A 26,487-nucleotide genomic window follows, 5' to 3' on the forward strand; every position below is an offset into this window, starting at 1 on the left:
CAAGTGTGTTTAGGGATGTTAAATAGCTGACTATATTAATGTTTTTGGATCATTGAACACAGCTGTTTGCAGTCTCTCCGTTTGAATGTCTACTTTGTATTCTTTGATACTGTGATTTGAGCAACTATTTCCAAGATGATATTATGTAATCTATTAACAGGTGATTTCTTACTGTTATGTTTTTTTTTGTAGTTATGTATTATGTGTAACCTTACACTGCTTTGTTTTGTTTTGTGTTTTTCTCTTTTTCCTCTTAAATAAAAAAAAATAAAAATAAAAATAAAAACAAACAAACTTATCCAGGTATATCATATGTCTGTGTAACTATTTTGTATTTGTCCAAAAAAATTTAGGGGTGGTTCTCACTATTCAGTCCAGGCTGCCCTTGAACTCACTATGTAGACCAGGCTGGCCTCAAAGTTGTGGCAATCCACCTGCGTGAGCCTCCTGAGTGCTGGGATTGCAGATGTACGCCACCATGCCAGGCTCACACCTATAATTTTAAGAACTTTTCCAGTCATATAAGCCCGTGTGTGTGTGTGTGTGTGTGTGTGTGTGTGTGTGTGTGTGAGCATGCATGGACGTGTGTGTGCACACATTAGTGAGGATCAAGCCCAGGGGCACTGTACTACTGAGCTACATCCCTAACCCTTTTATTTTTATTTGTGGTACTGGGGATTGAACTCAGGGCCTTCACTCTGAGGTACATCCCTAGTCCTTTCTTATTTTTTGTTTTGAAACAGGGCCTTACTAAATGGACTTGTAATTCTCTTGCCTCAGCCTCGCAACTGCTGGGATTACAGGAGTACACCATTGTGTGCCATTTAAGTAAAGCTACTTGGACAGGTACAGTCTATATTCTTGCATATTTTAATTTTTGTTATAATTACTAATGGATTTTTCCATTTCCATTTGCTCATTGCTTTTATAGGGAAAAACTATCTGCTTTTAGAATTTTATCTTGTATCCAGCCCCTTGGTAAGGTACCTTAAGAATTTTAGTGACCTTTTAACAGTGTCTGAAGAAAAAAAAAACAGCCTCTGGTAGGTTTCCTATGTCCAAAATCTTATCATTTGCAAAAAGCTACAATTTTCATTTTTCCCCAATATTTACTCTGATTATTTCATCGAGAGCTCACAAAAACAATTTTGAGTTATACTGAACATCCTTGTCTTTTTACTTATTTTTTTTCCTTTGTGATGCTGAGGATGGAACCTTGGGTCTCAGATGTTAAACATACAGTCTACCACTGAGCTGTATCCCCACCCCTTTTTGCTAATTTCAGAGGCAATAGGTCTGTCATTTTACTTTTGGGCTTGGTATTTGGCATGGCTATGTTTCATGAATGAATTTTAGAACTTTTAAGTTATTTTCTTCTTTCCTAATTTTAGCATACTTTTATTATTAATGGCTGTTGAAAAAATGACTGGTGTATTGTGTTAGATGCTTTTTCAGTATAAATTAATAGCATGTTTCTTCCCTAATTTGTTGATATAATAAATGATAGTATTAATATGAAATCATCATATAAAAAGAAGAGCCTAAAATCATCTCCATAGAAGAATTTAAGAGGGATTTTACATCTTAAAATGAAAAAATAGCAAAATATGACAGAAGAGACCATTTCTTTTCATTCAGATTACTTGGTTTCCTACCTGCAATGTCAACCATCAGGCCAGGGACAAATCCTTGCTTTCCCCAAGGAATATCACCATTCACTGCCCCAGTCTCACCCTCTCTCCAAACCTAAATCTGGTTTTGAGAGGTACACTGGTTTCACCCAAGAGTAATGAACTCCTACCTCATTAATTCAAGTCCAGATACCATGATCATTTCTATACTCTACCCTAAGTAGTAGAGTAGGGCTTTTTGAACTTTGTGGTGTGAACTGAAAATGATATTGATAACACGGATACTGCCCTTTTAGGATTTCTTGGAGTCTGTGGAGCCATTGAACCTTAGGCCTTACCGGAAGCTGCAGAATCTTCTGCATTCAGACCCCTCTACAACTTTGAAAGGGAGGCTGAAGCCTAGGGTGAACATGCCAGCTAATGGGAAATCACCCCAGAGCTTCCCTACCCTGATTCCAGGAGAACCAGGCAGATCACTTGAGGTAAGAAGGAGGAGCCTACTTGTATCTATTTATTTTTTCACTCATTTTTCTTAGTATGCTTTGATTTTTGACATCAATTCAAATGCAATGGAAGGTTTACCACATTTCCTTTAATAGTAGCATATTGTAAAATCTTGGAACAAGATCATGATCAGGATATTAACATACAGAACATTTCCATTACCACATGGATGTCTCATGTTAGCCTTTAATAGCCAAGACCACTTCCCTCCCACCCTACATCCTGCTTACCATCTAGCAACCACTAGTCTGTTCTGTAATGCAATATAATTTTGTCATTTTGAGAATATTATATAACTGGAATCATTGAGCATGTTAGCTTGTGGGATTGGATTTTTTTTTAATTTAAAGAAAAGGAAACAAAAAATACATGGAGATAAAAAAAAGGGTAGAAATAATACAAAATTACAGAAAAATAAACAGTAAGAAATCACTGGTTGATAAGTTACATATTGTCATCTTAGAAATAGCTGTTCAGGTTACAAAATTAAAGTATTTAAAATGACATTCAAAAAGTGACACTGCAAACAGTTCTGCTCAATGATCGAACTAAAACTTAGTAATATGGTTATCAGTCCTACACACTTGTTTTACATCTCAAAGAGGGTAAGATTAAACATATCAAAACAGAACAAAACAGTTAAAAAAACAATTTAAAGAATACAGATTTCAAAGCAAGTCCACTGGAGATCTTCACTGTCTATCTAACTGTCTCTAGTTTCTTACAAATAGTTGTCCCCATCTTCACCCACATTATATACATATTGCATATTATAGAACTAATCAAATCATTACAGGATGATGAAGGCTTTTTAGGTCTTCAAGATCTAACATTGGGGAAGACAATAATAACTACTATCGCATCTCTCATTCTCTTCGTGGTAGCCGTCCCCATCTTTACATATGCTGAAATTGAATTTAAGAGACTAGACTAATATCATTCTGATCAGTGAATAATAGTATTGCTAGAATTTATATCATAATGCTACAAAATTAGCATTGGGTTACTTAGTGTCTCTTCTTCAGAGTATCTGTTCATTACATCTTGCATTATTTAATCTGTTCCTGTAAATAATTTTTTTTAAAAAAAAACTCATGTGTGAATTTCTACATATATATCTATCCTCTCTGTATTATAGGGAAAAACAAGTCATAACAAGACAGCAAAACAAATTCCTAGAAAAACATGCAATGGATAAGACATATAAGACCACAATATAGGTGATCTCCCATAGTTACTATGTTTTCTCTTGTTATTTTCAATAGATTTGTCCACATCATCGGCTTAATATAGTTAAATATAGTATTACCTATTTTTATAAAAACACAACTTTGAAAGCATTTAAGATTTGAGAGCTGTTAATAATTAATACCAGTATGGATATCCTTTATATCTTGTCATCTTCAGAGTAGATGCCTCTACTTTTAGGGTTGATACTAACAAGCATACCAAATTCAAATAAAATCAGCCAAGGCAAACCCGTGGTCTTATGAATCGGATTCAATTAAGATCAGTTAGTAAGACAATGTAAGTAATACAGGATTTCAGTTTAAGTTAATAGGAAAGTAAGGATAGTTATCATGGTATAACCTGCTATTTTTGGGTCAGATGTGTGTGCCCTCAAATCTGACATGAGTGGACAGACCAGAACAAATTAAATTCAAACTAGATATGGCGATAAGACTACTGTGTCTTTTAAATCCTGATACACTATTAACAATGACCTCTGCCTTTTTTATAGTGTTTCAGAGCTGTCTATACTGAAGACTATAGCTTACCGTCTCTGCCTCATGTCTGCTACTCCACTTTTCTGCTATAATTTGTCCACCTTATTCCCTCACTCCACTGTCTGCCCCGTTCATTGAGGCCTCTCTGCCACTGTTGCTGGAATCCTGGTATCCCTTCCTCTCTTTCTCTGGATTGTCCTTCAGCACTCTCTGTAGGGTTGGATTGGTGGCCACGAACTCCCACAGTTCCTCCTTGTCTTGGAAGCATCTTATTTCTCCATTAATTTTGAGAGAGAGTTTTGACGGGTATATGAGTCTTGGTTGCATATTATTTTCTTTCAGGACTTGGAATATTTCTCCCCACTCCCTTCTTGACTTCAGAGTTTGTGTTGATAAGTCTGTTGTTATTTTGATAATTTTCCCATTGTAGGTAATCTGCTTCTTTTCTCTGGCTGCTTTTAATATTCTGTTCTTTTGGTGGATTTCTGGAATCTTGATTATTATATGTCTAGGCATAGATCTGTTTTGGTTGTAGGTAGCTGGTGCTCTGTATGCCTCTTTTATCTGGATATCATTTCTTTTTGCTATACATGGGAAATTTTGTTTTAATATATCTGTGAGTATTCTTTGTATTTCATTTTTGGTTGCTCCTGCTTCCTCACTCACATTCTTATTCTTAAGTTATGTATCCTTTTGTCATCTTCTAGCCTTTGAATTGTTTCTTTCTTTTTCCTTGTTATTTTTAAGAGGTTTTTTCTTTCACAATCATATGCCATAAATCTTTCTTCAAGTTTCAGAAGGCTGTCTTTAATTTTTGTCAAGGCATTTTGCCAGTGTTCAATGGAGTTTTTAGTTTCCTGATATTCTCTTTGGATCTGTTTCATGTATTCTAAGTTATGTTTAAATTCTTCTTCAGAAGTTTCTCTTTCTTTTCTGATTTCCTCAGTTCTTCCATCTGTGTTCTCTTGGGCGGTGCTTGTCATGTCTTTAATTAATCTCTTTATTTCTTGCCTCACTTGGATCAGGAGTACAGCTTTAAATTCATCTATGAGGTCATGGAGGTATTTTTTAATTTCAGCTGATGCTGTCTCCAGTATTGGATGGTTACTGTGCTTGTTCTCTTCAGTGTTTACTTCTCCTGGGCTTATTTTCTCATGTTGGGCAGCTGGAGATTTTTTTTTAATTTTTATCTCTTGTCATGTTTCTGGTTTCTTTCAGACTGTAGTGTCTTGGGGGTCTCTGGCCCTCTCCGTATTGCTTAGGAGCTCTTAGAAGCGTGCTGACTTGAGTTTTTGCTGTCCTCCCCAATTTGTTGTTATCTGGGGTAGGCAGGGATGCAGGGACGGTACAGGCTAGCCTCCAGCCTCTGTGCCAGTCAATCCATAAATTAGGCTGTATTTTTTGGATGTCACAGAGTTGCAACTATTTTGTATCTGCTTATTGGGCCCCAAGCATAGGCTTGGTTCAGCCCCAGCAGTTCCTGCCAATTCTCTCTGTGCCAGAAGCAGCTGAATAATGTCTCTGTGGCACAGGGTTCTGCCCAAATCCCAGCTGTTCTCTTCCAGACCTCTCTGTGCCAGTAGCACCAGGACAGCGGGTCTGCCCAATTCCAAGATGTCTTCCACTAGTTCTCTATATGACTTTGAAGCCAACACGGTGCCAGGCTCTTCCCAATTTCAAGATGTCCTCCACCAGACCTCTCTACACCTGGGGCGACTCGGTGATGTCACCGAGCCGCAGGTTCTCCCCAACTCTAAGATGTCTTCTGCCAGACTTTCTGTGTTATTGATGTTACCGTGGTGGCAGGCTCTGCCCAGTTCCAAGATGTTCTCTGGCCAGTCACAGCAGCCACGGGACCCAGTGCCCAGTACTCACCAGGGCTCGGTGCAGGTCCTCCTCTTGAGTCTACTGCTTACCACGCTGCGTGCCCTCACTCTGCTCCTGGCACAGCGTGGAATGGTCAGAAAACTGCACAGCGTTCAGCTTTGGAGCTCCAGAGCCTTTCACAATCTCCTCTGGTGCAGCCGGGCAGCCCTGGCTGCTTCGTGGGGACCCGGGTCTCAATTACCAGCAGTCACCAAAAGCCAACACAGCTTTTCCTGTTGGGTCCACTGGTCAGTTTGCCGCATTAAAGGCACGGGATTTGCAGCCTCCCGTTATCAGCCTTTGCAGTCTCAGCACGACTTTAAATCCTCTAGCCACGCTGTCTTGGTTAATAAGAATTGTTATCCATTCATCTGGCCCTCTCCATGTTGTCATATTCTAGCATCTAACATGATTTCTCCGGAGAGACTCTGCCCAATCCCCTAGCAAGCTGCCATTTTTGAAACTCTCCCAGACTCACTCTCTCCAGGATTGGATTTTTTTTGCCAAGAATAATTCTCTGCAGGTTCATCCAGGTTGCCGTGTATAACAATAATTTGCGTCTTCTTATTGCCAAGTAGTATTTCATGATGTTGATATACCACTGCCAAAAGCAAAATGAAGCAAAAAAGGACTATTATCTCTCCACTGAATGGCTTTTGCTTTTTTGTCAAAGATCTATTGACTGTATGGCTCTATTTCTGAGTTTTCTTGTCTCTTCCATTGATCTTTCTATTCTTTCACCAAAACAAACCATGGCTGTCTTGATTACACTACATTTTTATTTTATAATTTTTGGGGTACTGAGGATTTAACCCAGAACCTTTACACTGAGCTATATCTCCAGCCCTTCTTAAATTTTTATTTTGAGACAGGATCATTCTAAGTCACTAAAGTTTGCCAGTCTGGGCTCAAACTTGAAAGTTCTCTAGTTTCAGCCTCCCAGAGTGCTGACTATGGGCATGTACCAACATGCCTGGTTTATAATAAATCTTTTTCTTTATTTAAATGAGAAAAACTAAAACAAGATAATAGGAGATTAACATTGTATATTGTTATCTTCAAAGTAGTTGCTCAGATTACAAGATACAGGCATAAAAATTGATCAAACTGTAAGTGCAAAGCTTTCTTTTCAATGAACTAATAGAAATTAGTAGTATAATTATCTTAGCTACCTTGCATATGTATACATCTCTCTCTCTCTCTCTCTCTCTCTCTATATATATATATATATATATATATATATATATACTTTTCCCTTCTCTCCCCATACCAATTGTTCTTTCCTTTTAAGCAATGTCTTCCCATTTCACAATTTCTGTTGTACATTTCGGGTCTTATTTATTTATTTATTTATTTATTTTAAAGAGCAAAAAGAAAAAAAGAAACAAACAACAACAACAAAACCCCCCAAAGCAGTAGTGATATAGGATTTCAAGACAAATTGACAGGAATTTAACAATGGTTGTTATATTGCATATTGTTATCTTCAAAAGAGTTGTTCAGATTACCAGATATAGGCATGACACATTGATCAAAGAACATGAGCCCTAACTGTTACTTTCCTTGAACTAATAGAATTAGTAGTACAATTATCTTAGCTATCTTGTATATATAAGATCTTTTTAATATCTATTTATATCTTTATATATACTTTTCTTTTTCCTTTTCTTTTTTCTCCTTTCTTCCATGCCAGTTCTTCATTCTCTTCGAGCAGTTTCTTTCCATTTCACAATATCTATTGTACACTTTCAATCTTACTTTCTCTTTCAGTTTCTTACACTAGGGAGACAATATGGCATTTACACATATGAGTCTGATTTGTTTCACTTATAAGTATGGTGTTAAGTCTTGAGTCTATCTTTCTTTATAGCAGAGTAGTACTCCATTGTATAAAAATACTATGTCTTTTTTAGGCATTCCTCAGTTGATGGGCATTTGGATTATTTCCAAGATCTGACTATTACAAATTGTGCTGCTATAAACATGGGTGCACATGTATTGCTGTGGGACGTTTTCAGTTCTTCTGGGAAAAAAAAAACCCAAAAGGGAATAGCTGGGTTGAATGGGCCCTCTAATTGTTCTTTTTGGGGAACCTTCACCCTGTACCAGTCTACACTGCCCACAACAGGGAGAAGAGCTCGTTTTTTCCCACAACTCCACCAGCATTTGTTATTGGTTGATTTCTTGATGATAGCCATAATTTATGGTGTGAGGTATAATCTCAGTGTTGTTTTAATTGGCATTTCTTGAACACCAATAATGTTGAACATTTTTTCATATATTTGCCATTTGTATTTCTTTTTAAATTTTAAAATAAAAAAGGACAAAAACAATGATACAGAATTCCAAAACAACATAATAGGAGATTAACAGTGGTTAATATATTGTGTATTGTTATCTTCACATTTGTATTTCCTCATCTGAGAAGTGTGTGTTCATTTCAGATGCCCATTTTTGGATTGAGTCTTTGAATTTTTTTAAAAAAACCTTCATATGTTCTAGGTAAAAGTCCATTGTCTGAGGAAAAGTTGGCTAAATTTTTTCCCACTGTGTGGGGTGTCTTTTCACTCTGTTGGTGATTTATTTTGATGTGCAAAAACATATTAGTGAGATAAGATCCTACCTACTGATTCTTTAAAGTACTTTCCGAGCAGTTTGATCTCTGCCTTGTCATATGTCTTCAAGATTTCTACCTACTTTCTCTTCCAACAGATTTAGTGTTTCTGTTTTAATATTTAGATATTTGACCCATTTTTACTTTATTGCATGGTGATATACATGGGTCAGTTTTAGTTTTCAGCATATGGAAAGCCAGTTTTTCTAACACCATTTAATAAAGAAGCTATCTTTCTTCCAGTGAACACATTTGGCCCCTTTGTCAAAGATAAAGTAGCTGACTTTATTTGAACTTGTGTATGCATCTTCTAATCAGTTCTACTGATCCTCAGGTCTGTTTTTTTCCCAGTACTATGCTGATTTTATCACAATAGCTTTGTAGTATAATTTCAAGTCAGGGATTATAATGCCTACTGCCTTTCCTCTGTCGTCCAGGACTGCCTTTCTATTCTATGTTTTTTTTGTTTCCAAATGAATTTTTGGAGTGATTTCTCTAGATTTGTGAGGTATGCTAATGGTATTTTGATTGGGATTGCATTAAATCTGTATAACAATTTGGAGAGTATGGTCATTTTCACCCTGTTGGTTGAGCAACATGGTGAGTTATCCATGAGAAAGGGATATCTTTTCATTTTCTAATATATGCTTCAATCTTATTTTACAGAGTACTGTAATTTTCATTGTAGGAGTCTTTTACATTCTTTGTTAGATTAATTCTTAGATACTTCATTTTTTTGAGATGCTATTGTGAAAGGTGTTGTTTCCTTAAATTCTCTCTCAGTAGCTTTTTTGTTTGTGTACAGGAAGGCTACTGATGTTTGAGTGCTGACTTTGTATCTAGATATGGTACTGAACTTGTTTATTAAAAGTAGAAGTCATAAATTAGGTAAATATTTTGAAGACATAGGGGTAGGTAGAGAATTCATGAACAGGAGTCAAACCGCATGAGAAATACTTCTCAGAATCGATAACTGGGGTCACGTCTTATTAAAAAGTTTCTGCATGTCAAAAGAAATCTTCAGCATAGTGAAAAGAAAACCCACAAACTGGGAAAAAATCTTAGTGAACTGTCCCTCGGACAAAGGACTTCTGTCTAAAACATATAAAGAATTAAAAAAACTCAGACCCCCAAAATTCAAAGATCCAATCCAAAAATGGGCATCTGAGATGAATACGCAATTCTCAGATGAAGAAATGCAAATGGCAAATAAATATATGAAAACATGCTCATCATCATTAGTCATTAGAGAAATGCAAATTAAAACCACACCGAGATTCCATCTCATTCCAGAAAGAATGGACAGGATCAAAAAAAATCTAGCAACAACAAATGCTGAGAGGCTGTGGGAAAAAAGGGACTCTTCTACACTGTTGCTGGGAGTATAGACTGGTACAACCACTGTGGAGGTCGGTCTGGAGATTCCTCAGAAAATTGGGATTGGAAGTCCCATTCGACCCAGCTATTTCACTTCTGGCCATATTCCCAGAAGAACTGAAAACATCATACCCAGTGATATATGTGCACCCATGTTTATAGCAGCACAATTTGTAATCGCCAGATCTTGGAAACAACCTAAGTGTCTATCGACTGAAGAATGGATAAAAAAGTTGTGGTATTTTTATACAATGGAGTACTACTCAGCTATAAAGAATGATCATATTGAGATATTAATAAGTAAATGGACGCAACTTGAGACCATACTCATAAGCAAAATAAATCAAACTCACATTTATAAATACCATATAGTTTCCCTAGTGTAAGAAATGGTAAGAGTACATAAGAGTTTATGGTAATCATGATTCCCCATTACATTGCTTTGAAGCCTTATCATGTTTGCATTCATTAGTTGGAATGGTTTTATCCTGGTTTGATTTTGTTATCTGTGAGAGTATGAACAGCTATTTTGAAGAAAACAAGACACCATAATAGCCAGTGCTGATTTAATATCATTTTACACTGAAGTCCTACCATGCTTTTGTTCTTCTGTTACCATTGGTTCTATCATACTGTGTCTTACTGGATTTTATTATGTGTGATAGTATAAACAAATTTTCTATGGAAAATGAGATAATATAGTAGCCATTGTTTGTTCTCTGTTATTTGGTTCTGAATTTCCTGTAATACCTTCACTCTCTTGAATGGTTTTGTACTATTTTGTTATGTTTGATACTACTGTATATGAAGTTATGGTCAACTATTTCAAAGAAAGAGACATTATGGTAGTTACTGTTAATTATGGGTTGTCTTGTGGTAAAATACTGTGTTGCTTACATTGTTCTGATCTAATCTGCTTTGTTATGTCCTCTTTTGTCTTAATCTCTTTAAAATAAAAAAAATTAAAAAGTAGAAGTCATTTGATGAAGTTTTGGGATCTTCTATATAGTGTATCATGTCATCAGATAATGATAATTTAACTTCTTCCTTTTCTATCCTTATTCTTTTTATTTGTGTCACTTGTCTAATTGCTCTTGCTAACATTTCCAGAACTGTATTACATAGGAGTGGCACAGTGGACATCTTTGTCTTGTTCCTGATTTTTAGAGTGAAATATTTCAATTTTTATCCATTTATTATTATGTTGGCTGTTGGTTTGTCATAGATGGGTTTTATCAGATTGAGGTAAAGACATTCTATTCCAATTTTCTGTAGCTTTTTTTTTTAAATTATGAATGAGTGTAAGAATTTATCAAAAGCTTTTTTGCATCTATTAAGATGATCATGTGACTTTTGTCTTTGGCTCAGTTAATATGGTGTATTATGTTTGTTGATTTATGTATGTTGAACCATCCCTGAATTTCTGGGATGAATCCTACTTTGTCATGGTTTATGATCTTGTTGATTTGCTACATTATATTTGCTAGTATCTTACTGAGGGTTTTTTATATTTATGTTTATTATGAAGATTGGCCTGTATTTTTCTTTTTGGTTTCGTCTTTCTCTTATTTTGGCTTCATGGTAGTACTTGCCTCCAGGAATGAGTTAGGGAGAATCACTTCCCTTTCAATTTCATTAAATCTTTAAGGAATATTGGCATTAAATTTTCTCTAAATTTGTTGTAGAGTTGACCTGCAATCCATCAGGACCCAGGCTTTTCTTTGTTTGTAAGTTTTTAATTACATTTTCAATTTCATTAACTGGATATTGGGTTATTAGAATTTTTATATCTTGATTCAGCTTTGGTAATTCATATGTTTCTAAGAAATTGTCCATTTCTTCTGTGTTTTCCATCCTATGCAAGTAAAGATTTTTGAAGTAAGTATTGCTGATCTTCTGAATTTCCACAGGATTTGAGGCATTTTCACCCCTTTCATTTATTATTGCATGAATTTGAGTTTTTTTCTTTTATTTTTTGATAATTCGGCTAGGAGCTTATCAATTTTATTTATTCTTTCAAAGAACCAACTATTTAATTCATTCATTCTTTGTATTATTTTCTTAGTTTCAATTGCAGTAATTTCTATTCTGCTCTTTGATTTCCTCTATTGTATGGCTTTGGGCTTGACTTGCTTGTCTTTTTCTAGAGGCTTGAAGTATAGCATCATGTTTATTTGCACTCATTCTGTTCTTCTGATGTGAGAATTAACCACTATTAATTTCCCTCTTAGGACCGCTTTCATTGCATCCCAAATGTTCCAGTATGTTATATATGCATTTTTGTTTGATTATGGATATTGTTTAATGTCTTCTTTCATTTCATGTGTGACCCATTGGTTGTTCAGGAGGGTGTTGTTTAAATTCCACGGGTTTATGGAGTTTTTGTGGTTTCTTTTGCCATTAATTTCCAATTTCATTGCACCATATTCAGATTAATTTATATGGGATAAATTTTTTGTGTCTTTTTGAGACAGGGTCTTGCTATGCAGTTCAGGCTGGCCTTGAGCTCACTTTGTAGCCCAGGCTGGTCTCAAACTCGCAATAATCCTCCTGCTTCAGCCTCCTGAGTGCTGGGATTACAGGCATGAGCCACCACGCCCAGCTTATATGGGATAATTTTAATTCCTTTGCACTTACTTAAGCATGTTCTATGGACTAGTATAAGGTCTATTATAGAGAATGTCCCATGTACAGCAGGAAGAATCTATATTCTGATACTGGTGGGTGGAATACTCTGTAAATGTCTACTAAGTCCATTTATGCACAGCTTTAGTTTTGTTCTGTTATTTCTTTGTTGATTTTTTTGTCTGGTTGATCTATCTCTATGTGACAGTGCAGTATTAGTGTCCCTTGTTACAATTGTGTCATTGCTTATCTGATTTTTGTTGTCTATTAATATTTATCTTATATAGTTGGATACGCCCATTTGGTACATATATATTTGTGATTGTTATCTCTTCTTCGTGAATTTTCCCTACTAAGGATATAGTGACCTTCATCTCTTTTGACCATTCTTGGTTTGAAGTTCACATTGTCTGCAAACAGAAGCTTTGAGAATATGGCCATTTTCACAATGTTAGCTCTTCCTAATCAAGAGCAAGGAATATCCTTCCATTGTCTAATATCCTTTTCAATCTCCTTTTTTAGAATAGTATAATTTTCAGCACATAGATCTTTTACATTCTTGGTTAGGTTGATTCCTAAGTATCTCATTTTTAAGCTGCTATTGTGAAAGGTGACATTTCCATAATTTCTCTCTCAGTGAGACTTTTGTTTGTATACAAGCATGTTATTGAATTTTGAGTGCTGACTTTATATCCAGCTACACTGATCAATTTATTACTTCTAGTAGGCTTTTAATGGAGTTTTTTGTCATCTTCTATATAGAGTATCATGTCATGTGCAAATACTGATAATTTAACTTCTTCCTTTCCTATCTTTATTCCTTTTGTTTCTCTATCTTGTCTGATTGCTCTGGCTAATATTTCTAGAACTATATTGAATAGGAGTGTGATACTGGACATCCTTGTCTTGTTACTGATTTTAGAGAGCTTTCATTTTTTTGTCCATTTAGTAAATATTTGCTGTTGGTTTGTGATAGATAGCCTGTATCAGATTGAGGTAGATACCATCTATTCTGAGTTTCTATAACTTTTTAAATCATGAACAAGTGCTGGACTGTATCTAAAGCTTTTCATGTGTCTATCAAGATGATCATGTGGTATTTGTTTTTGGCTCTGTTGTTCCAGGTCACCAGATCTCCTTGTCCATAGTTTTTTGTCTTGGCTGTGACTTTACTTTGTCACTGGGTGTCTCATAAGCCATTTTAGTTTTCTCCAGGTTGGGGAAGGCCTTATTGGCACCTTTCTAAACCCACCTGGTATTCTCTGTGTGCAGGAAGGACTCTCCCACACTCTTGCCAAGCTCTCTAAGGTCCCATAGCTGGGAGGAGCTTCTCTACTGCTTCTATTTACCCACTGAAGACCTATTTTAGGGGCAAAGTCACCATACTGACAGAAGCCTGATGAAGTCTTCTGTTTGGGTGAGGGGTTACTGAGACTCCCATCAACACAGCAAGGTTAATCCACTGCAGTTCATAGTTCTGGGAGAAAGAGTGGGCGCCAAAATTCAAGAGCAATACTAGGTCCCGGAGGTGAGCAGGCATCCCCGAGGGTAGTGGGAAGGTGGGGATGCAGGAGCAGCGTGGCCAGACCTGGCCCTGCATGCTGGTGGAGGCCCAAGGGGTCTGAGGGAAGCAGCATTGTGGGGGCACCTAGATACTGTTTCTTGATCTGTTCTGCCATTCTGTTTCTTTTGATTGGTGAATTTAGACCATTTCAATTGATAGTTATAACTGATATGTATTGTTTTATCTTTGTTATGTTATTTTCCTGTTGTTGTTTCCCTGTTTCCCCTCTTGTTTAGTTGATTGCCCTGCATAGTGGTTTATTCTTGATGTTGTTCTTGGAATTGTGGTCATTTTAATCTTCACCTAGATTATTATTCATTACTCTTTGTAAGGTTGGTTTAGTGGTTATAAATTTCTTCAGTTCTTTGTCATGGATATATTTTATTTCTCCATTAATTTTGAAAGATGCTTTCCTACGGTACATCAATTTAGGTTGGAAGCTGTTTTCTTTCAGGACTCGAAATACTTCACTCCAAGCTATTCTTTTTTTTTTTAAAGGAAAAAGAGAAAAAAAAACCAGAACAAATAAAAACAGTATAAGGGTACAAGTAATACAGAACTACAAAAAAACCCCAGTAAGATATCACCAGTTAATAGATTACACACTATCATCTTAGAGACAGTGGTTCAGGTCACAGGATTAAAGCATACAAAGTGAACATTCAAACAGTGAGACTGCAAACAGTTATGTTCAATGATCCATTCAAAAACATTAATATGGTCATCTATTTAACACACCTAAACACACTTGCTGTTGTATCCTTTAGGGCACTTTTTTTTCTCTTTTAATTACAACAGAATTTACACAATAAACCCAAAGGTTTTATTGCTCCCATAGATCTTACTACGTTTTTTTTTTTTGGAAGAGAATAAAATCAAACATGATAAAACAAAGCTGTCAGTCAAAACCAAGGACAGACATAGCACATGATGTAAATAAAAAGAGTACAAGGTTATCAACAATGGTTACCATAATGCCTCTTGCTTCCTTAAGAAGAATTGTCTATCTCATTAGGTATTATAAAGTTGAACAAAACAGTAGAGAACAAGACAAATAAAACCTAAATATTGTAAACATTACAGAACTTTGAAAGAGGATAATAGTCAAACCAGAATGGGCATCATAGTGAATCTTATTGCCTTCAAAGTAGTTGCCTATACTCTGATACGTGATACTATCATACAGAGTCTAATCAGTCAAAATAAGTTAGTGGGAGTATTATAGGACTTCAAATCAAGTTAATAGGAAATCAAAAAAGTTAGTATATTATATCCTGCTAGTTTTTTAAAAATTTTCCCCTTAGTTTAAAAAAATATATAAAAATAATTAAATAATTTTTTAATGAATAGGGGAGAGATTGAGATAAAACAGGGTATATCAACATAACAATACAGGTTAAAGCATGACAGTTTCAGCAACCTAGTGCTTCACCACCAACTAACCCGACTAAATACTAGTTACCATAGTGTCTTTTTCCTTGAAATATTTGAATATAATTTTGTATACTATAGCATCAAACATATCAAGACAGTGTAAAACCATTCAAGTGGATGAAAGCATTGTAGAGTATTTAGAACCAGCTAACAGAAAAACGAACAATTGTTTCTATATTATCTCTTTGCCTATAACAATTTTTGTTTATACTGTCACAGATAATAAAATCTAGCAAGATACAACATGATAAAACCAATGGAGACAGAAGAGCCATAGTTTGGTGGTACTTTAAAACAAGATGATATTAAATCAGCACGAGCTATTATGATGTCTTGTTTTCTTCAAAATAGCTGGTCATTGCATCACAGGCAATAATATCAAACAGCCCAGAATAAAGCCATTCCAATTAAGAAGTGAAAACTTTATAAGTCTTCAAGGCCACATAATGGGGAATCATGGTTACCACATACTTTTATATATTTGAATCATTTCCTACACTAGGGAAACTATTTGATATTCACAGATGCGAATTTGATTTATTTCACTTATGAGTATGGTTTCAAGCTGTGCCCATTTATTGATAAATATCTCAATTTGATCCTTCTTTATAGCTGCATAGTACTCCATTGCATAGAAATACCACTACTTTTTTATCCATTCCTCAGTTGATGGACACTTGGGTTGTTTCCAAGATCTGACGATTACAAATTGTGCTGCTATAAACATAGGTGCACATATATCACTGTGGTATGATGCTTTCAGTTCTTCTGGGAATATGCCTAGAAGTGGTATAGCTGGGTCATATGGGGCTTCCAGTCCTAGTTTTCTGAGAAATCTCCAGACTGACCCCCACAATGGTATCACTACTCTACACTCCCTCCAACAGTGCAAGAGAGTTCCTTTTTCCCCACAGCCTCTCCAGCATTTGTTGGTGGTGGTTTTCTTGATCTTGGCCATTCTTTCAGGAGTGAGATGAAATCTCAGTGTGGTTGTAATTTGCATTTCTCTAATGACCAATGATGACGAACATTTTTTCATGTATTTATTTGCCATTTGTATTTCTTCATCTGAGAAGTGTGTATTCATCTCAGATGCCTATTTTTGGATTGGGTCTTTGAATTTTGGGGGTCTGAGTTTTTTTAAATTTTTTATATGTTTTAAACAAAAGTCCCTTGTCTGAGGGGGAGTTCACTAAGATTTTTTCCCAGTTTGTGGGTTTTCTTTTCACTATGCTGGAGATTTTTTTTGACTTGCAAAAAGTTTTTAATAAGAGGTGGTCTCAGTTATTGATTCTGGGAAGTATTTCCCATTCAGTTTGCGTCCTGTTCATGAATTCTCTACCTACCCCTATGTCTTCAAGGTTTCTACCTAATTTGTCTTCCAATAGATTTAGTGTTTCTGTTTTAATATTCAGATCTTTGATCCATTTAGATTTTAATTTAGTACATGGTGTTAGGCTTCACTCCAAGCTATTCTTGATCTGGAGGTTCATCTTGAGAAGTCTGCCATGACTGTATTGGGCTTGCTTTTATAGTTGATCTGTTGCTTTTCTCTAACAACTTTTAGTCATCTGTCTTTGTGCTGAATTTCTGGGATCTTGATAATTATATGTCTGAGTATAGATTTAGTTTGATTAGGGGTAGTGGAGTCCTATATGCCTTGTTTATCTGGGTGTCATATCCTGTTCCCATTCTTGTTACATTTTTGCTTTTACTTCTGCAAATATTTTTATGTGTTGTTTCATTTTTGTTGACACCTATCATTATTATGTGGATTTTCTTTGGATCATCTTGCAGCTGTTGAATTATTCCTGGTACCTTGTTATTTTCAAAATCTTTCCTTTTGTGGTCGCTAGCCATGATCTTATCTTCAGAGCCCGAAAGTCCATCTTCAGTTTTATTCGTGCAGTTTTGCCATCTTTCAATGGAAGTTTTTAAATTTATTTATTGGTATGGATGATTGAATTCACAACCTCGTGCTTCCCAGGCAGACGCTTATGCCACTGTGCTAAATCCCCAGCCGTCAATAGAAGTTTTAATTTCCTGGATATCTCTTTAAATCTGTTTCATGCATTCTTTTTCTTTCCTATATTGTTCATTCAAAGTTTTCTTAATTTTCCTCTGCTCCTCTGTTTGTTTAATGTATGTCTTCTTTAGATAATGCTGAGTAATCCCTTCATTATGGTTGGTGTTTCTTTTTTTCTTTTTTTTTTTTTGCCTGACAGATCATTTTTGAACCAGTTTTCTGTATAGACTCATGGAGCTGTTCGTTGACTTTAGTTGCTATAATTTCAGAAATTTGAGGTGTGTATGATCCAATGGAATGTTGATGTCTCCTGGACTTGTTCTGGGTAGGCTGAAGGTTTGAGATTGCATTTTGTTTCTGTGTCTTGTCACTTTTTATATTTCAAAGTATTTTATTTTGTTTTCTGGGTTGATCCTGGTGAGTTTTATAGTAGGTAGCTGTATCACTAGTATCTAGGCCTCTCTAGGAAAAGTCTGTTTTTCAGGGATATCTTCAGTGTGTAGGAGATTCTTGGTTTGTGTCTGTCATGAGATCCTATCTTTGCAATTAAGCAGGGATATTGGTGTCTGTTTGGCTCAGTCTCTATACTCTGGTTAGATTATTACCTCAGAGCTTCCCAGTACTTTTTCAGAAGGGAGAATAGAGGGAACTTCACAGTTTCTGGGTGCATTAGACCAGTGCGGCGAGTCTTGAGTGGGCCTGCAACTGCCTCCCCGCTTCAGGCCATGCTTGGTGGACTCCGGTGTTCTAAGCAAATGGGCGCCATCAGTTTTAGAGGCAGGGCTGCCTGGGATGAGTGCCCCCTGCACCTTTCCCAGAGCCCAGCTAGTTTGGGACCCTCGCTCGGCCCCGGACAGGGAAGTTCGCAGCTTCCAGGTGCACTGGACCAATGTAGCAGATCTTGAGCCGGGCTGCCTCACCCCCAGTGACTGTCTCTCAATCCAACAGAGTCCCAGGAGCTGAGGGCATAGAAGAGGATTTCCCACAGACCCTGGGAAAGTCTTGGAATAACACTTGAAACACAGAAATATAGGAAAATGACAAAATGAAGACCAAATTACAATCTCAAACCTCCAGCCCATCCCAAGAAACCTAAAGAGCTATGTACATAGAAGAAAATATATACCATACACCTGAAATATCAGACATAATAGAAACTGAAGTAAAGAAGCAACTCCAGGAAGCTTTAAAAGAATTCAAACTAGAAATAATCTCCCAGGTAAAAGAAGTAATAATAAAAGAAATGAAGGAGATGCTGAACAACTCTAAAGAAGACACAGTTAAAAATTGGAGGAACTGAACAAAAAGATAGAATCCCTGGATGAACAATATAAGAAGCAAACAGAATACATAAAGCAGATGCAAAGAGATATACAAGAAATCAAAAATTCCATTGAAAGCTGTAAAAAACCACCTCAATGAAAGTGAAGATAGAAGTTCAGACCTCGAAGACAAGATTGCAGCTAGTGAACAGAAAAGGAAAGATCTTTTAAAAATAACAAGGAATCAGGAAATAACAATTCAACAGCTGCAAGATAATGCAAAGAAAACCAACATAAGGTTGATAGGGATAAATGAAAAAGAAGGGGACAACATAAAGGATGTCAAGAGGATATTTAGAGAAGTAATAGCTGAAAATTTCCCAAACATGATACTGGAAACCAACATCAGCATGAGTGAAGCCTATAGAACTCCAAATAGTCATAACCAAAATAAAACTATACCCAGACATATAATAATCATCATCCAGAAATCCAACATAAGAATAGAATATTAAAAGCTGTCAGAGAGAAAAGACAGATCACTTATGAAGAAAACCTATCAGAATCACAGCAGACTTCTCAGCACAAACAATAAAGTCAAGAAGAGCATGGAGCAAAGTATCCCAGATCCTAAAGCAAAATGATTTCCAACCTAGACTGATATACACTGCAAAACTGTCCTTCAAAAATTGATGGAGAAATAAGATACTTCCATGACAAAGAACAGCTGAAGAACTTCATGATCCCCAAGCCAACGCTGCAAAGAATACTGAAAGACAATTTAGATACACTTAGGAAAAAAACCACTAAGCAAAGCAGACAATTAAATAGAACAGAAAGATACAGATGCAACAGCAGAAAGATAACATGTCAACAATAAGCCAACATATAACAGTTATAACCATTAATGTAAATGGTCTCAATACACCAATTAAAAGAAACAGACTGGCAGAATGGATCAAGAAACAAAATCCAACCATATGCTGTCTACAAGAAATGCATCTAACCCAAAAGGATACTCACAGACTGAAAGTCAAAGGATGGAAAACAATACTTCATGCAAAAGGAACCCCCCAAAAAGTGGGGGAGCTATTCTGTTTGCAGACAATGTGAACTGTAAACCAATAATGATCAGAAGAGATAAAGAACATCACTACATACCGGTTAGGGGAAAACTCCAGGAGGAAGAGATAACTATCTCAAATATATATGCACCAAATTCCAGAGTATTGAATTATACAAAACAAGTATTAACGGAAATGAAAAACCAAATTATCAGTAACACAATTATAACAGGAGACCTTAACACACCATTGACACCAAGAGCCAGATGAGCGAGACAGAAAATCTGCAAAAAAATAACAGAACTGAATCACACCTGTGAACAAATGGACCTGATAGACATATACAGAGTGTTCCATCCAACAACATCAGAATACACATTCTTCTCAGCAGTACATGGGTCATTCTCTAAAATAGACCATATATTAGCTCACATAACATATTTAAGTAAATGCAAAAGAGTTGAAATTATCCTTTGCATGTTATCAGATCATAGCACTATGAAATTAGAAATTAATGATAAAAGATATTGCAAAAATCCCACAGACACATGGAAACTGAATAACACACTCTTGAGTAGTCAGTGGGTCACAGGGGAAATTAAAGAAGTAATTAAAAAATACCTCCAAGCAAATGAAAATACAAATACAATTTACCAGAATCTGTGGGACGCAATGAAAGCTGTTTTCAGAGGAAAATTTATTGCACTGAGTTCCCACATCAAGAAAACAGAACAAATACAAATAAATAACCTGATGTTACACCTCAAACGTCTAGAAAAAAGAAGAGCAAGTCAAGCCTAAAGCCAAAAGAAGAGAGGAAATTATAAAAAATCAGAACAGAAATCAATGCAATAGAGACTAAGAAAACAGGCCAAAGAATCAATGAATCAAAGAGTTGGTTCTTTGAAAGAATCAATAAAATTGATAAGCCCCTAGCCAAACTTATTTTAAAAAGGGAAGAAAAAGATCAAATTCATGCAATAAGGAATGAAAAAGTTGAAATCACTACAGACTCTATAGAAATACAGAAGGTTATCAACACCTATTTCGAAAACCTCTACTTTCAAAGGTTTGATAACACAGAAGAAATAGACAGTTTCTTAGAAGCATATGCAATACCAAAGCTAGGTCAAGAACATGTAAAACTAAAAGTAATAAGAACTATGGGAGTAATAAAACCCAAAATGTGTAAATGTTATTTTAAAAAAAGAGAGGAAAAGAAGGTGCTCTAAAGGATACTACTGCAAGTGTGTTTAGGTGTGTAAGACAGATTACCATGTTACTGAGTTTTTGTTGGATCACTTAACAAACTGTTTGCAGTCTTACTGTTTGAATGTCCACTTTATATGCTTTAGTCTTTTAGCTTGAACAACTATTTCTAAGGGAACAATATCTAATCTACTCACTAGTGATTTCTTACTGATTTTTTAAAAATAATGTATTACTTATACCCTTATACTGTTTTAGGTTTTTTTTCCTTTAAATAAAATTAAAAAAGAATATGTAAAACTGTGGAATAACCTAATTTCTATTAATGAAATTTAAAATGTAATTAAGTCGTTACCTACAAAGAAGAGCCCAGACCCAGACAGATTCACTGCAGAATTCTACAAGAAGTACAAAGAAGACTTAATGCTGACACTCCTCAAACTATGCAATGAAATTGAAAGGGAAGCAATCCTTCCTAAGTCATGCCTAAAAGCAAATATTACTCTAGTACCAAAACCCGAGAATGACCCAACTAAAAAAGAGAACTACAGACCATTCTCCCTAATGAACACAAATGCAAAAATCCTCAATAATATATTAGCAAATAGGATGCAGCAAATCATCAAGATTATACACCATGACCAAGTGGGATTCATCCGAGGCATGCAGGGATGGTTCAACAAACATAGATCAATAAATGTAATCCACCATATCAATAAAGCCAAATGTAAGAATCACATGATCATTTCTATAGATGCATAAAAAGCTTTTGGTAAGGTCCAACATTCATTTATGATAAGAAACATACAGAAAATTGCAATAGATGTTCTTTATCTCAATATAATAAAGGCCACCTATGACAAACCAATAGCCAGTATCATACCAAATGGCCAAAAACTGAAGGCCTTTACCTTAAAATCAGGCACAAGACAAGGATGTCCCTTATCATTTCTCCTATTTAATATAGTACTGGAAATACTAGCCAGAGCAATTAGACAAGAGAGAAATAAAAGGGGTAAAGATAGAAAAGAAGAAGTTAAATTATCATTATTTGCAAATGACATGATACTCTACATAGAAGACCCCTAAATCTCCATTGGAAGACTCTTAGACATAATAAATAAATTCAGCAATATAGCTGGATACAAAATCAATACTCAAAAATCAATAGCATTCCCCCTTATGTTTCATGTTCTCTTGAGAAAGCGAAATGGTGGGGTGTGTATCTAACCTAATGGTGTGCAACCTGGCCTATAGTGGGAAACTGGAAGAGTTAAAGGAGAGCATCCAGGCCAACAAGTCCTTGGCTACTAGAACTGACCAAGACAGCCGAACTGCATTGCATTGGGCTTGTTCAGCAGGACATACTGAGATTGTTGAGTTCTTGCTCCAGCTGGGAGTAGCAGTGAATGATAAAGATGATGCTGGTTGGTCTCCTCTTCATATTGCTGCTTCTGCTGGGTGAGATGAGATTGTAAAGGCCCTTCTGGGAAAAGGTGCACAAGTGAATGCTGTCAATCAAAATGGATGTACTCCTTTCCATTATGCTGCTTCCAAAAACAGGCATGAGATTGCTGTTATGTTACTAGAAAATGGAGCTAATCCAGATGCTAAGGACCATTATGAGGCTACAGCAATGCACCAGGCAGCAGCCAAGGGTAACTTGAAGATGATTCATATCCTTCTGTACTACAAAGCATCCCCAAACATCCAAGACACTGAGGGTAACACTCCTCTACACTTAGCCTGTGATGAGGAGAGAGTAGAAGAAGCAAAACTGCTGGCATCCCATGGAGCAAGTATTTACATTGAAAATAAAGAAGAAAAACATCCTTGCAAGTGGCCAAAAGTGGCTTGGGTTCAATACTCAAGAGAATAGTGGAAAGTTAAAGCAACTTGGATTTATTCTTGCTTTATTTGTTTGGTTGTCCTCAATGGCCTGGAAACTAATATACTTGAGCACAAAGCATCGTCTACAATGGATGAAGTTTTCTTAACTTCAGAATCTTACTAATATGTTGTATTGCTCCTGCTGAGATGATTAGATTGTTCTAAACTTGCCATACAATCTGCTTTCCAGGCATTGAATAATTATTGATATTGTTCTGTTGTCAAATATTGTTTTCTAATATTGAATTTTGGTTAATTTTGAGCGTTTGTGTGACTGTTGAGTCTTCAGCACCTTCCTGTGTACCTTCTTTCTTCTGAAGCACAGTCACCCCAGTAGCAACAGGCATGTTGCTCTGTTGGGTGATTCCAGGTAGAACGTGTATCATCATATAGTTAAAACACATCCTAATACTCAGAGACCTGTACCAAATGTTTCCTTTTTTTCCCAACTATCAGTATTTTGTTCTAAGATAAATATATATATATATATATATATATATATATATATATATATGACCAAATTTTAAGTTGGAGGATACGTTCTAAAATAATGGAGTACTGGGACTTCTGGGAGAACATGGCAGACAGATAGCAGCAGCTATGGAGGCTCTCTGAAAGACTCGGCTTAGAATTCAGGAATGGTGCGGAATAAGGAGTCATAAGCAGGTGGAGATATGTTCTGCTGACCCAGGAACGAACTGGGCTGAGAGAAACCAACTTGGAATGCAGTCCTGGTGCTAGAACAGGTACAGAGGGGCAGAAGCCGCAATTTGGGTTTCCCGCCTCGTGGCGGCTGCGTCTACATCGGCTCGGCAGGGAGAGAGACACGCGGGAGCTCTGAGAACGGGAATCGGCGAACGGAGTTGAAAACAGGACGGGCGGGGAGCTGTTCATTGACTTGCGGTGAGGTGAGTGAGAGAAACTGACACTCTTCCCATGGTTTGGGAGACTCCAACAGAGGACATTCTGAGACTGGGCAGACTTGCGGGTGCGGGGCACTGCAGCGACTTCAGCCACATATCTCCCTCTCAAGCGGGATTGGTGAGAAGTGCCTAGCTTACGTGACGCTGCTGGTGGAAACCCAGTAGGCTAACACAACCCAGATCCCAGAGCCTGAGGGTGGCCTGGAGGGGCGGGCCCCCCATAGGCTGCCTGGTCTACAATTTCCTGCTGTGCTGCGGTGGGCGGAAACACCTAGCCGGCGCAATTCGATCAGGCTGTGGCTGACAGGGAGGGAAGCTGGGACTTCTATATAAGCTTGCATATATAATGAACAAAGAATATGGGAAGAAGCAGCAACAAGAAAGGCTCCTCGGCCCCCAATCCTGAGAAACAGGCAATAACAGACACCACACCAATAGACATAAAGCGCCATCTAGAGAGCCTCATAGATCAGTTCAGGAATGAAGTTATTAATGACCTGAAGCTAGAAATAAACAGAATAGTTAGAGAAATGCTAAGCACCACCCAAGAAAAAACAGATGGTGGAATGGAAGAACAGAAAAAGAGGGGGGAGAATTGTTTGATGGAGAAAATAGAGAAAGCATAGAATACGTGAAGCAGGTTCAAAGAGACTACAAGGAAACTAAAAACTCTATCAAAAACTGGCAAAACAGCTTGAAAGAAACTAAGGACAGACTATCTGAACTGGAGGGCAGATTTGTAATATGGGAAGATTAGATGAAAAACTTCTTAAAAGTAACAAAGAAACAATCAGCAATAATACAAAGACTAGAAGATGATAAGAGGATCCATAACTTAAGAATTAAGAACATAAAAGAAGTAGGGACATGTAGCCTCATGTTGCTCTGTTGGGTGATTCCAGGTAGAACGTGTATCATCATATAGTTAAAACACATCCTAATACTCAGAAACCTGTACCAAATGTTTCCTTTTTTTTCCAACTATCAGTATTTTGTTCTAAGATATATATATATATATATATATATATATATATATATATATATGTATATATATATATATAAAACCAAATTTTAAGTTGGAGGATATGTTCTAAAATAATGGAGTACAAATGAGCTACAAAAGCTACTCACAGAAATAATCCAGGAGAATTTTCCTAATTTAGCAAAAGGTAAAGATACTCAGATGTATGAGGCATACAGGACCCCAGCCACCTACAACCCAAACAGAGCAACACCCAGGCATATAATAATAAAAATTCCAGAAGTTCAATACAAGAACAGAATATTAAAAGCTGTCAGAGAAAAGAAACAGACCACTTACAAGGGAGCACCCATCAGAATTACAGCAGATTTCTCTGCACAAACCATCAAATCACGAAGACAGTGGGGGGAAGTAATTCAAGCTTGGAAAGATAATAATCTCCAGCCAAGATTGATATATCCTGCACAACTATCCCTGGAAATTGATGGAAAAACAAGGGGCTTCCAGGATAAAGAGGAACTAGGGGAATTTGCAACCACCAATTCAACTGTACAGAGAATACTGCAGGATATTCTAAAAAAGAAAAATACAAAGAATCCAGAAATAGTGGCAGAGAGGCCACAATGAATGGAGCAGAAAACTAAATGAAGAAGACAAACTGACAACTAATGACAGAAAAAGAGCTCAACAGAAAAGAGGCAGAGAAGATTGGATGATAGGAACAGCTATTTTGGAAAAAATGACGTCTTAATAGGTAATACTGATTTAGTATCATCTTGTTTTGAAGTCTCATCAAGCTTTTGTTCTTCTGTCTCCATTGGTCTAAACAGGTTGTATCTTATTGGATTTTATTATGTACGATAGTATAAGCAAAAACTTTTAAAGACAAGGAGATTATATAGAAACCATTGTTCATTTTCTGTTAGTTGATTCTAAATCAACAACTGTAATACTGACATTCTCTTAAATGTTTTTACATTGTTTTAATATATTTGATGCTACAGTATATGAAGTTATACTCAAAGATTTCAAGGAAAGAGACAATATGGTAACTACTTTTACGTCAGGATTATCTTGTGGTGAAACACTATTCTGCTTAAATGGTTATGTTTTGATCTGTGCTATTTTGCTGTTATGCCCTCTTTTATCCCAATGTCTACTTCATTATTTACTTTTTTATTTTTATCCTTTTAATTAAAGGAAAAAATAAATAAAAATAGCAGGATATATTATAGTAACCCACTTTGACTTTCCATTATCTTGATTTAAAGCCCTGTATAGCTCTCACCATCTTGTTTTTGACAGATGTCCCCCTATTCTGTTTTGCTTCATAGTACCAGGTTCGAAAGTTTAGGCAACAGCTGTGAAGATAGTGAGATTCATTATGATGCCCATTCTTGATGACTTTTATCTACTTTTGAAGACCTATAATGTCTCCAATGTTTTGGTTTTGTCAGTTTTGTTCTTTACTGTTTTGTTCAATTTTATTGTGACTGATGATATAGGCAATTCTATTAGAGATAGCGGGAGGCATTATGGTACCCATTATTGATCACCTTGTCTTATGCTTTTACATTATCTATTATGTCCACCCTTTTGATTTGATTGACTCTGTTCTGTTAGGTCACATTTGGTTCTACTCCCTTCCAAAAAAGTAATAAGAACTGTGGGAGCAACAAAACCCAAAATGTGTAATTGTCATTGTACAAAAGAGAGGAAAAGAAAGTGCTCTAAATGGTATAACTGCATGTATATTTAAGTGTATAAGATAGAAAATGATATCACTGAG

At 36.3% G+C, this 26,487-nt stretch overlaps 1 protein-coding gene and 1 pseudogene across 2 annotated transcripts in view; both read left to right on the forward strand.

The window, feature by feature from the left end:
* Window positions 1-1,938: 1,938 nt before the first annotated feature.
* Window positions 1,939-26,487, forward strand: part of Znf157 (zinc finger protein 157) — a 74,662-nt gene continuing 50,113 nt past the window's right edge. Inside the window, exon 1 of one of the 2 annotated variants that reach the window (XM_063245781.1) lies at window positions 1,939-2,113. In XM_063245781.1, coding sequence (XP_063101851.1) covers window positions 2,042-2,113 — 72 coding nt within the window. In that variant the 5' untranslated portion in view covers window positions 1,939-2,041. The remainder of the gene's footprint in view (window positions 2,114-26,487) is intronic. The other variant, XM_023561846.2, reaches the window with a different exon arrangement.
* LOC134475423 (26S proteasome non-ATPase regulatory subunit 10-like) lies at window positions 1,980-24,750 on the forward strand (annotated as a pseudogene).

Source organism: Cavia porcellus, unplaced genomic scaffold (genome assembly GCF_034190915.1).
Source record: "Cavia porcellus strain 051 isolate PalLab524CR breed Dunkin Hartley unplaced genomic scaffold, mCavPor4.1 scaffold_3, whole genome shotgun sequence".
In the NCBI taxonomy this organism is placed as follows: domain Eukaryota; kingdom Metazoa; phylum Chordata; class Mammalia; order Rodentia; family Caviidae; genus Cavia; species Cavia porcellus.